The sequence below is a fragment of the Lagopus muta genome, chromosome 7 (assembly GCF_023343835.1).
Source record: "Lagopus muta isolate bLagMut1 chromosome 7, bLagMut1 primary, whole genome shotgun sequence".
Lineage (NCBI taxonomy): Eukaryota > Metazoa > Chordata > Aves > Galliformes > Phasianidae > Lagopus > Lagopus muta.
In genome coordinates, this window is record NC_064439.1 from 19,186,487 (window position 1) to 19,198,545 (window position 12,059).

At 41.0% G+C, this 12,059-nt stretch overlaps 1 protein-coding gene across 9 annotated transcripts in view; it reads right to left on the reverse strand.

The window, feature by feature from the left end:
* Positions 1–12,059, reverse strand: part of CACNB2 (calcium voltage-gated channel auxiliary subunit beta 2) — a 229,348-nt gene that overhangs the window by 88,148 nt on the left and 129,141 nt on the right. Inside the window, exon 1 of one of the 9 annotated variants that reach the window (XM_048950487.1) lies at positions 10,746–10,985. The exons of the other annotated variants lie outside the window; for them this stretch is intronic. Coding sequence (XP_048806444.1) covers positions 10,746–10,778 — 33 coding nt within the window. The 5' untranslated portion in view covers positions 10,779–10,985. Of the gene's footprint in view, positions 1–10,745; positions 10,986–12,059 lie in introns of those variants that run through there. 9 annotated transcript variants of the gene reach the window in all.

A 12,059-nucleotide genomic window follows, 5' to 3' on the forward strand; every position in this document is an offset into this window, starting at 1 on the left:
AATAGCATTCATGCACTGATAGGAAGACTTGTACCCAGAAGACAAAGCAGTTTAAACTATTTGCAGATATCAGCAAATAAGAGGATGTGATGATTACTAAAAAATAATTTTCTTGCTGTTGAGTTTTAGTGGAACATCAATCAGTGAAAGCAAAATTTCACATATGGTACTCGGGCCTTGTACAATGAGCTTATGATTTTGCTCAAGCATCTCTGAAGGCCACCCATGTACTTGCCAGGATGTCTGTACAACAAACAACAGAATTATTGCAAACAATGAGAATAATTCCATCTTAGAAAGACCACATGATAATTAGGGGAAACAGAATACAACTTTCTTAAATATATGTGGTAAACCACAACACGATACATGCTGACTACACTTGAGCAACAATCTAATGCCCCTGTCCTTCAGTTCTCACTCTACAGGTATAACACCAAGCTTATATAGAAAGCAGATGATGGCAAAAGTATAATGGCTAATTACAGACCAATGGCTTAAAATTTCAGAACTACATAGGGTATCCTTCAGCAACAGGAGCTAGGTGACTCAACATGATGAAGACTTCTGTGAGTAAGTTTTGATTTATACCATATAAAACATAGGAAATTCTATTTCAGTGACAGCAACACTTCTTAATAGTCTGTATAGTCTCAGAAATCCCATTTCTTCACATAAAAGAAAACATTTTTTCTTCACTGAAAGTAAGGAAGTTCTTATGTACTTCTGGGCAACTACGTGTCAGAAAAAGCTATGGAGGACATTTTTCTTTCAGTATTGAGCAGTTCCTTCCAGGAATAGGCTTGCAATAGGATTATATTATTGTAATATAAAAGTCTAATAACAGTAATGCATGAACCAGCTTTTTATTCTATGAACTGGCTTACCATTGCTGCCACTGCATAAGGAAGTGTAGCTGCACTACAGAAGTGTAATGGTCTATCTGCTCTTAGAATGAAGAGTTCAGCTCAGTAGGACACTCACTCTTTTTGGATCAATGCAACAGTGTTGCTTTGCTTGCACCAACAAACACTCAGACTTGAATATTTGCCAAGATATTTGGAGAAAAACACCGAAACAGCCTTTAAAAAAGGTCATAACTGTATTGATAAGGCCATCTGACTTGTTTATAACTTTAACAGAACAGTAAAACTAAGCTGCATACCATAAAAGACAGTTCATTATTCTAGAATTGAGTATTCATAGTTTTTTTTGGCATTTGAAATAATGTACTGTTGTATTAAAGTGTGTAGATTCACATTGTGTTAGAAAGGAAACATGCACAGAACTTCTCAGAGCTTCCATTCATTCATTCCTCAGAGAAAAGCTTTCAAAATTGCTGGTTCCTGTAGTCCTACAATTACAGGAATCAAAACATCCAAGTTTCACTAAATTGCTCCCCTGTACAAATCCTAGTTAATAGTCTGGTCAGAGATTCACAAAATAATAAACAAGCTTGTCACAGTTAGCATTACCTGCTTCTACATAAAAATACATAAATAAATTAAAAGATTTGCTGAAAGAAAAATCAGTGTCTCTTATGGAAGATATAATAACTATCCTCAGCTTTTCACGATTCTGCCCCACCAGCTAAAGCTGCTATCCAGAAAATAACACACTGAGTAAACAAACAGTGCTTCATTTAGCCAATCAATTGCCCAGAGCTTGTTTAATATTTAGAGAAGACAAATCTTCATGAAGATAGATGCTCATGGTCTGTGAAAGATCTGGATGGATTCCTCTGTGGCAGACTGCCTCACAGCCAATATGAAATAGAAATAAATAATCAGTTTACTCTGAACAGTTGTTTCGGAAGTGGCTCATCACATCTACTTATTATAAATGACTGGAAAACAAAAATCTATTCCTACACAGACATGAACACAATCTCAATTGTAAAAGAAGAAAATAAAGGAATAAATAAAAGGAATTGTGCTTGGAAGAGATGAACAGAATGGAGATCACATGATCTGAAGCAGATTGTTCCGGCTTTTGATTCACCTGCGTGGAGGGCTCCTATCAAAATGGCATTAGACTATATTCAGCCTGCCTGCTAGGAATGCTTAATCTAGCTGTCATAGCTACTATGGTGTTGAAAGGTCAAGGGAGCAGCGTGCTATCTAGACTGCCAGACACCACCTCATACACTGTAGATGGGAAAAAAGTAGCTGCACTACCCAAGATAGAGCATCTAAAACAAGCAGTCTGCCACAGCAGGCACTCAGGCATGTATGGCAGACAGCGTGAACGTGCCTCTGTGACTTCAGCTTCCCATATGTGCTGCAGGGGAGTCACGATTCAGTGTTTCACATAACACATCTTCCACGTGTAACCCTGCTGGCTAACTCACATCTATCCACAGACTAAACAACATCATAATCAAAATGCGTGTCACAAATATTCAGCTGGAGAACAGTCTTTAAAATAACTCTATTGCTACCAGCACTGCACTGGGGCCGGTGAAAATTCTGGAAATTTCTTGTGCTGCATTCATACACAACACATACAAGGCCCATTTCTTTAACCAGACACATTCAAGCTGCCTTCTAAATAGCTGTAACTTTTCTGCACAGGGTTCTACCCTGAGAGTTACAAATCAATGCCTCAGAACAGGCAGGACATTAGAATCTCTTATCCACGAGTCTTCTCTAGCTAGAGATGTCCCTTGACATCTCATTAAATAGCAAATATGAATGTGTGTGGTGTAACTGTAAATAATTCCTAAATGCCCAGACACGTACACATACACGTTCAGATGCGTGCAGAGGAATCCAAGCTAATTCTGGCAGCTACATAAATCAGAGAAGCACAAGGAATTAGCCCATTAGCTCTGTGTTTGTTGCCATAGTCAGACTGGTGTCCCTATGGCTAACACTTGCTGTGGTTATAACAAGTTCAATTCAAACTCCTCATTTCCTTCATATATATATATGTATATATATGGGATATGGATATATATGTATCAAGATCTGTAGAGCAAATGACAATACAAAAAAAGAAAGATTATATTATTCTTGATCACAAAGTTTTGGGGATTTCTTTTTTAAAGTTCATCTTGATTAACTTCTGTGAGGCAAAACTCAGCAAGAGATGCTGAGCAATACTTTGCCAGACTTAAAGAGAGAACAGAAACATCTAACAAGTCAGCAAATATTCTCCCTAGAAGGACACAGAACATCACTGAACTACTCAAGGGTAACGCTGCTTTATAATATATGACTTCCACATTTCTGAGAACAAATCCACAGTCACAACTGGATAAACGCTTTCAATATTCCCCCAAGTCATGACTGGTTTTCCAAAATATCTGTTTTCGTTTTTTGTTTTGCTGTTTTTTTTTTTTTGTTTTTTTTTGTTTTGTTTTTTTTTTTGTGAGCTCATGCACTTTGTTTTGACTGGCTTTGTTTGCCTTAACTCAGAGATCTAACACACGAAGAACTTGCTGTGATTTTCTGCTCCCTTGATTTCACTTGTATACAGAACTATCAGGTATAATGAAGAAAGTCAGAGACTGTTTTAGTGTAATATGAGAAACAGTAGACTCTACGAAATTCCCTGCACTAGGGTATTTTATTGGAAAACAATATTTGACTCTGTTTTTAAAAAGTTGCTGAAGAAACACTCAGACCTGCCAGAAAGTACATGGTAATATCATATTTATTCCCTTCAGTCAGAAATATTGCAACAAGAACCAAGTAATTTAAAGATTTCATTAGGCCTTAAGCTATCAGCACTGCTAAAAGCCAACTGTTCTCAGGTCCTGAGCGAGACTTTCTTCCATCCTTCCTGCTGCTGTCTCAGAATGGAGGATGACACAAAAGGTACAGGACTACCTGGAGCAGTCTGGTGGAGGAAATGCAGTGATAGGGCTCTGCGCTCACCTCTGCCTTTGGGTCTTTTTTCTCACCACCACATACTACAAGCTGGTAGAGGAAGGTGAAAAGCAAAGGAGGAACCTACAGTAGCAACACAAGGATACTCACCCATGCAATGTGCATGTGAAATTTGTAAATATCTTGGTTTGGTTTTTTTTTTCTCCATATTCATGCATTAGTCCTGTCAATCTAGCCACTTTGCACATTCCTCATCTCATCCCATCTATGCCATAAATAGAACTCAGCTTCTCCCTTGACAATGGATCACCTGGAGCTGGTCAGTGTGGCTGGCTTCTAAATTCCAGAAACCATTTGACCTTCCTTTATTTCACAGGGCACTTTCCTATGTGTGCCTCAGTTATGAATCTGGTTCTCAGCCCCAATGAGATACTCGTGTCCCATTTCGACAGCAAGAGGTCCACTCACTCCCTTCTGCCATTGCCTTCAGGCACCACTAAGCAATAACTTGTATGGAAGACTATGGGTTAATTGCAGCTATCAATTTGCCTCACAATTTTCTGTCAGAAACATCTCTTTTAAGAAGATAGTTCCTGAAGTGGAATACTCAGGTTTAGTTTCAGAGTGCACAGCACACCAGGGCAACACACTGTGAAAAGCAAGCAATGCTCTATGTGGTGTAAGGCTGAGATACAGCTGAAGGACCTGCATGTAACACCACGACCAGCTCAGTGCCTCAAGGCAGCCTTCACACACCTCCCACACTGCTCTTGCCTGTCCTGTGCTGGAGATGGATGGAGGGATAGGCCAGGTGTAGCATCACAGAATCACGGAATGAAAGGGGTTGGAAGGGACCTCTGGGGATCATCTAGCCCAACCTCCTTCTAAAGAAGGTTCCCTACAGTAGGTCACGCAGGAAAGCATCCAGACGGGTCTTGAATATCTCCAGAGAAGGAGACTTTACAATCTCTCGGGGCAGCCTGCTGCAGTACAACATAAATCCTTCCAGTATGCCACCACTAACCAAAAAGCCTCCATACTCAGTCACTGAGACTCAAATTAATGAAAAGTGACAAGAACGTGTATGAAGATCAAACAGTAACATTATTACTAAAAATAATCTATCTTGGATGCACAGACACTACAGGAGGATAAATGCCAGTATAATTCAGGGGAGAAAAACTACTTTCAGTGCAGTTGCACAGATCACTAATTGGAAGGCATGCTGGGTGCCCTGAGAGCAACGCATTAGTGACCAAGATCTTTCTATACGTTAGCTTTATTAAGGTTTTCCTCCCCAGTGTTTTGCTTTCCCAACTGATGCCATTGCAGGAGCTGCTCCAATACAGGCTTGGAGCCCGTGGCTCTTCCCAGCTTCCCTCAAGAGAATCCTGGGGCTCACGTACAAAGTCTTGAGTATAGCTGAGACGTTCTCCATGCTAGCTGTGGGGAATGATGCCGTACAGAACGAATCTTGAACTTCACATGCAGTTCAAAACTGTACTTTTTCTGCTCTTGGCTGCTGTGGAGGATCCACAGGCAAAGGGCTGATAAGGGTGACTCACAACCCCACATCCAACCCTCACATCTGGACGTGAACACACATGCCCTTCACACAGTGCACTACTTGCAATACGATCTTTTTTACATGACTAACTCCATTCCCAGTACGCGCATACAACATCTGTAGTTGAAAATTAATCATATAGTAGCATTTTTAACATGTAAAAACAGTATTTTTTAAAGCAACTTTTCACTTTTAACAGGTTAAACCTCTACCATTACTAGGAGATAATCAAATATCATCTGCAGTTTAAATGCAGAGAATCCAAATGCTAAATGATTCATCTGAGGATGGACAAAGCACAACCTTACACATCTGCACTTCAAGTTACACTCCCAATTGTCTCAGAAGTTATTCATCTCAACACAGCATGAGATGTTGCCTTAGACTAAACTAAGATGAATAAATAAAAGTTATTCCAAAATCTTCTGGTTTATTTTTTTACAGTGTTCTGCCACAGGTAATTTGCAGATCTGCATTTGTAATTCAAGTCAGTGCGTTTCCCAAATCAATTAATTCTGATTTACAATTTTTAGACATGGTCCTCCATTAGTCTGCAATATGATTTAAAAAAAAAAAAGCCATTGCTAAACACTTAAACATGACTCCTTTGAATCTTAAAAACACCCTAATTATCTTTTCTCCCTTTATTCAGTTTATGAAATAAGGTAAGTAGCAATGATTCAGAAAAAACACTGAAAACACATCAATGTGTTCAGCCTGCTGATTTCTAGGACTCACTGTAATAAGTGTCTAAAATAGATGAGGGCTTTTCTCCTTTTTACAGCCAAATTCGCCCTACAAGCAGCATGCTTACTGCAAACACAATCAAGGTTTGATTCACTAACAGCACTTAAAAAGGAACTCTTCTCAGACTCGAACGTTATTTGAATGCTTCAAGATCTTCCAGTCCTTTAGAAATTCAGCAGACAGATTTTCATACTTTTTAGCAGATAAGGCTGCCCTGCAGGCGCCAGAAGTGTAACTGGCATCTGTCAACATCATCTTTAATATTCAATTCAAAGTGCTCCATCCTGCAAAAGGACATAAGCAAACTCCAGGGAACTGAAGATTTAATTTAAATAGACAACTTCAAAACTTTTGCCTGGAGAATACAAGTGACAAATGCTAGATTTACAAGCAACAAAAATATTTGCTCCAGACTTCACAAACAATTCACAGAAACTATGAACAGGTTTTCTATTCCTCCTAAGGATTCTTGGGAAGAGAAAAATTTATAAAGAGTAAAAGTTTGAGAGCCAAGTTTTGAGTTTCTTCAATTAAATCAAGTATCACTTCCTAAAAGTATGATCACATTCTGTGTTCCATCATCCTCCCAGACAACTCCTGTTGTAGCAACAGACTATTACTATTTACCCTATTTCTGAGGTTAAAGGTAGAATTTGCATGTATATCATTTCTTAGGAAGAAGTTCAACACGTGCAGTTCAAACCTCCTTGACTAAGTTGTGTCCAAGGGGTAAACGGGGGAAGGAGGAGTATTTTAAACTGTAAATTCAAGTATCAGCATTTTATCTCAACTATGGGTGTTTTGGAGGATAAAATGAACTGCAGTTTTGAGGAGTTAGATCCTTTCCCAGACCGCACGCTTTCTCCTAAACTAGCACATACCCTTCTTATCTTTGTCATTTCTCTTCAGATTGGCCATAAATTTAGTGGGGACTTGCACGTAAATAAGGCATTGCTACATATATAAGTTCAACTGACAGACCTCAGGAAGGATATTTGAAAGCAAGAGTAAAGGAAATACAGTGACTTTCATTAAGTAAGCACTTGCTCACTTAAGTCACCCCTACTTCAGAAATACTCTCCTACAACAAAACTTTTCAACAGCCAGTTTACCCTCAGAAGAAATCCTAATTAATCTGACACTTATCATAGTGGTGCCTGATCATTCTACTAGAGGAGCCAAAGAGTTCTTCTATGGAGGGCTGCCAGGAGGGATACAGGTGAGACAGCAAAGTGACCTGGCCCTGATAACGACAAGACACTGCCTGGCTTGCATACCAAAACCCAAGGGAAAGGCAGCAGGGGGACAGGGCTGCTGTTGACCTGCAGCCTACACAAAGCTGACTCAGGAGAACAGCAGCAGAGCATCTGTGGCTATGGGAAATGTCCTGTTGGGCCAGGGGGCACAGGGGAACCAGGCAATCCTCCCAGAAATGCAAACACAACCCTACGCTTCCCTCACACGTTACACGTTGACTAAGAAGGCCACCTGAGGTAAACTTTGGATGCTTTGGGAGTTTAACGCTGAGCACAGTTTACCATGAGAGGAGCACCCCCTTCTTGTTTTCTATGAAGGTCTCCAATTCCATTCTGTTTCAAGTGGTTTATTTTGCAAACAAACAGAAAAACTGTTTGTTTTTCTAACTAACAAGCTATAGCCACAAATGAGATGCCTCAGCCTATAGCTTTTTTTGGATTCTTCTATTTATGAAATAAAGTTGTTTACTATACTTGAATGCCTCAGCATTTCCTGGTACGTGGCACAAAATATGTTGATTCCACCAGTTCTTAAGTGGTTAATAAGCAACTACCTAAAGTGCTAAAATAGTGTCAAACATGGTTAATACCCCAAGTCCAAACTTTCATGCAAAATATCATTCAAGCAGGAGAGAAATACAGCTACATGGTTTTAATACAATTTGAAATACGCCTTTTCTTCCTATGTTGTGATAATGATGAATTTTTCTGACTATTGAGTGGTCCTAAACCATAGTACTGTCTTTTGATAACTGATCCTTAAGGAATATTGCCTTTGTTAACCCAGTTTTGCAGGAAATGACACACAAATTGAGTATTGCTGCTGTCAGACTTATGATGCACCCAGAAAAACTAATAATGCATGTTTAATTAGGCACTGGAATAAAGGAAAATCAAAGAGGACAGTACATGCAAAACTTGGTTGTACCAGGCTATAGAAATTCACTGATAAATTTGAGTTGGAATAATACTTCACATGCTCATGTTTCTGTAAATGTGTGCACACATTGATGTGCAAATGATATATATAAGATGATAAGAGTTTCTCTATTTAAAGATGGGGTTCTTTAGAGAGCTCTATTGAAATCCTTTAAGAGATATTTTAATCATGTTTAATTTTATTAGTGATCACCTTTCTAGGATAAGAATCACAGTTTATGTTCACAGCTAGAATGTCTCACACTGGTTTGAAACTGGATGAAATTAATCAAGAACTTCAGATGAAGTCCTGAGAATCTTCACTGTCACTCTTTTCACTGACACTGTCCTGCAGTGACTCATAAGTAATCATGTGGGAAGATAAAACAAATGCCTTTTCCACAGTACAGAGCATATGGCTTCAAGAACTACACATTTTTACAAAGAAGTTTTCCACTGATTCTAGGTTTTATTGAACAATAAAACTGTTCTTCAAGATCTCATAGCCCAACTCTTCTATTTTTGGTGATTTTAAGAATAGCTTAATACATTCTTATCACTGAGTAAAGCATGCATCTTGGTATGTTTGTCTGCCAAAATAACATTAAAAAAAAAGATACCCCTATTTTCCTTTGCATGATTTTGCATAAAAGAAAATATAAAAGTAATATTTTGGGTTGGGACATTTTGTTTGAGACAAGTGATATACTTTGGTTTCATGGACCAGTAGAGATTTTGAAGGTAAAACAAATATATGTGCATCCTCAAGCCCATACAATTCATTTCCCAATTGATGCCATTCCACCTAGCTTAACTAATCAGTAGGAGGACTGGAGTGAGATGTCCCACCTGCCTGAGACAAATGACTTACAAATGAAACTATTTTCAGTGACAGAATGCCTCAATGTTTTCTAAAAAATTGAGACAGTGCGTATCAGGAGATGAGATTGAGAGATGCATGAGAGTCCAAAACCATGCTGCAGCCATCCAGGTGACTTTCCAGGTACTTCAGTATTTCAGACTCACAGATTCCTGTCCCCTTACAAAGCAATAAGTAACCACAAAAGGTGCAGTGGAATGTAGAGACAGTACAAAAAAAAAAAAAAAAACCAACCCTCAAAAGCTATTAATACTGATTGGCAATGCTTTACAATATAGCTACAATGATGCAGTGAATTAAAACAATATATAGACTATTAACAGCTTATAGTTGAAAACTCACTGTCAGTTGTCAATTTCTAAAAGCAATTAATTAATAGTTCAAAATCAATTACTGCAACACTGTGTTGTTTATTGCTTTGGAGAAACTACATTATTCTCCATTTGCCTGCTCAGTTTGTGAAAGTTGGTGCAACTCACACACACACACACACACACAATGAGCTCCATGTGCAGACAGCTGCGTTTAAATTCTTTCCTCAACAACTTCTTCCATGTTTCCGGCATCTCACAAACATAGCTGTTTGCCATTAAAAAAACACGGGCAAAAAAATCCAGGGTAACTCAATTAATCCCTTGAAATGTGTTGGAGAACCCAGAATGTCAGGAAAAATACTTTCACATTCAGAGAACAGATCGGCAACCAAAACAAAACATTCGCAAGTTATATGAAAAGAACGCACCGTTTTTAACATGCAGAATTTATTCTGATTTCCTATAGAAAAGTTCATAACATTTCTGTTGCTCCCTTTGCTTCTCCCTGGAGCTCCCCAGGTCTCTGTCACGAGCTGTGTGTGGGTGGAAGGATCCATCCGTCCGCTCACAGCTCAGCACTTGAGGCTTGGGCTGTAAACTCCGATGTCGGATACCAATAACACGCAACAACACAGAGTAATTTGTGGTTTCCTTCTCATCAACAACTTCTTCAGAGTATCATTTTACGCAAATACTGAAGTAAGCAATGTCAGATTCTAATGGGAGTGTGCTATGGGTTTTTTTTTTTTAGCTGGCTCTTGCAATGGACGTTACATTACACTGCCGTGACATGTTTGGAACTGGACAAAAGAAACGACTTGGCAGCATCCCATAACCTACAATTGAGTTCAGTCCTGCAACCTATGTGTAGTCCGTCTAAAATACAAAGAATAATTCCAAATTATTTGGAAGCAGGGCTTTGGCTTGCCCGAAGCCTGTGTCACTTCATCACACCCAGCATCTGAATGCTTTCAGTACCACCTCAGTGCCATCAGCGTGACAAGTTGCGGAAATGCAGCCCAACCTAGCAACCAGTGTCCCACTGCATGGAGAACTTGCAGAAAAAACATCACGTTTAAAAGCAATCACGTCGGTGAGCACCGAAGTTGGACTACAGGAAGCAGAGCACTGGCTGGCATTCAGAACTGACCACAATTCTGAGAAATTTATAAAGTGAAAATAACGATTAAAGATGAAAACCCCACGACCCTCTAGGGGAACGTGTCTTACCGCCTCGTAGTCCTCGCTGCCGAAGAGGTACATCGCCGCACCAGCCCGGAGCGCCCGATCCGCCTAAGGTGCGATTTCCTCCCGCATCTCCAACTTGTCCCCTCAGCCAGGCGCGCTCCGCAGCGCCGCGCAGCTCCGCTCCCGGCTTCCCACGCCCCAACTGCCGCTGAAGTACCGCTCCCCTCACCGAACCAAACCCCACGGGTGCGAGCTGCGGGGAGGTGGCGGCGAGCGGCGGGACGCGGGGCAGGGCGAGCAGCGGGACCGAGCGGGGCTGGGCTGCGCTGCCCCCCGCGTGTCGCTGGCGCCGCGCTGATTGGCTGCCGGGAGCCCGCCGAGCCTGCAGCCGGGACGGGGAGAGCGGGAGGCCGCGGCCGGGCCCCGCCGCGCCGCCTCATCGCCTCGCTGCCGAGCGAGGCGCCGCCCGGTGCGGCGCTCCGGACACCGCCGGCGCGCTCCGAAGCACGCTGCTGGAGCCCGAAATAGCGCAGCACGCCGGAGCGTATCCCTTACTCCTCCAGTAGCTCTGCGGGATGACATGGAGCTTTCCCACTACCTCTGTCTCTGATACAGAATAATTCTGGGATTGTTTTCATTTGCTGTGTTTCCCCACTTCATTGCTCCTTTCTGCCGATTAATTCCAGGCTTCCCCACCAGTGAAACAGTGCAACTTAATCTGCGATGGCACAATGCAAGTAGGTAACACAACACCTGTGCCCACAAACCTCCCGCTGTAGGAAACAGATCCGGCACAGCGTACCGCATCACGGCAGGACAGCCACCAACAGAGCATAAACACATATCAGTATCGAGAGTTTGTGTGAATAAAATGTGTGTGTAGTTGCCCTTATCTATCTACAGCCATGGTAGTATAACAACGTACAATGCCATGGACATAGACACAGCACTGAAAAACAGTTTGTGCTGCTCAACTTCGTGTCTTCCGCAAAGAAAAGAGGACAAGAGTTCTTCTCTAAGAACATCCTTTCTGTTCAACAGAGATGCAGTTCAAATATACTGTAAACATCCTGCCTGCGCCTCCTCCCCCACCCCCTCCCCTTATTTCAAATAGATCTCACCCATCTCCGCTCCCTTGCGTGAGTTACAGCACGCTTCTCTCAGCCTGCCTCCTCCGTCACAACAGACCTTTGGTCCTCTGCAGACTATCGGTGATGTGATTCATGAATCACAGTTTAAGTTATCATAGGTATTCTAAAGCAGAGTTAAAACCAAGCTATATACTCTTGGAAAGAGCAAACTAGATATCAGAACAGTTTAATTTTGCTTCACTATTTTCCAGCCATATGCTTACAA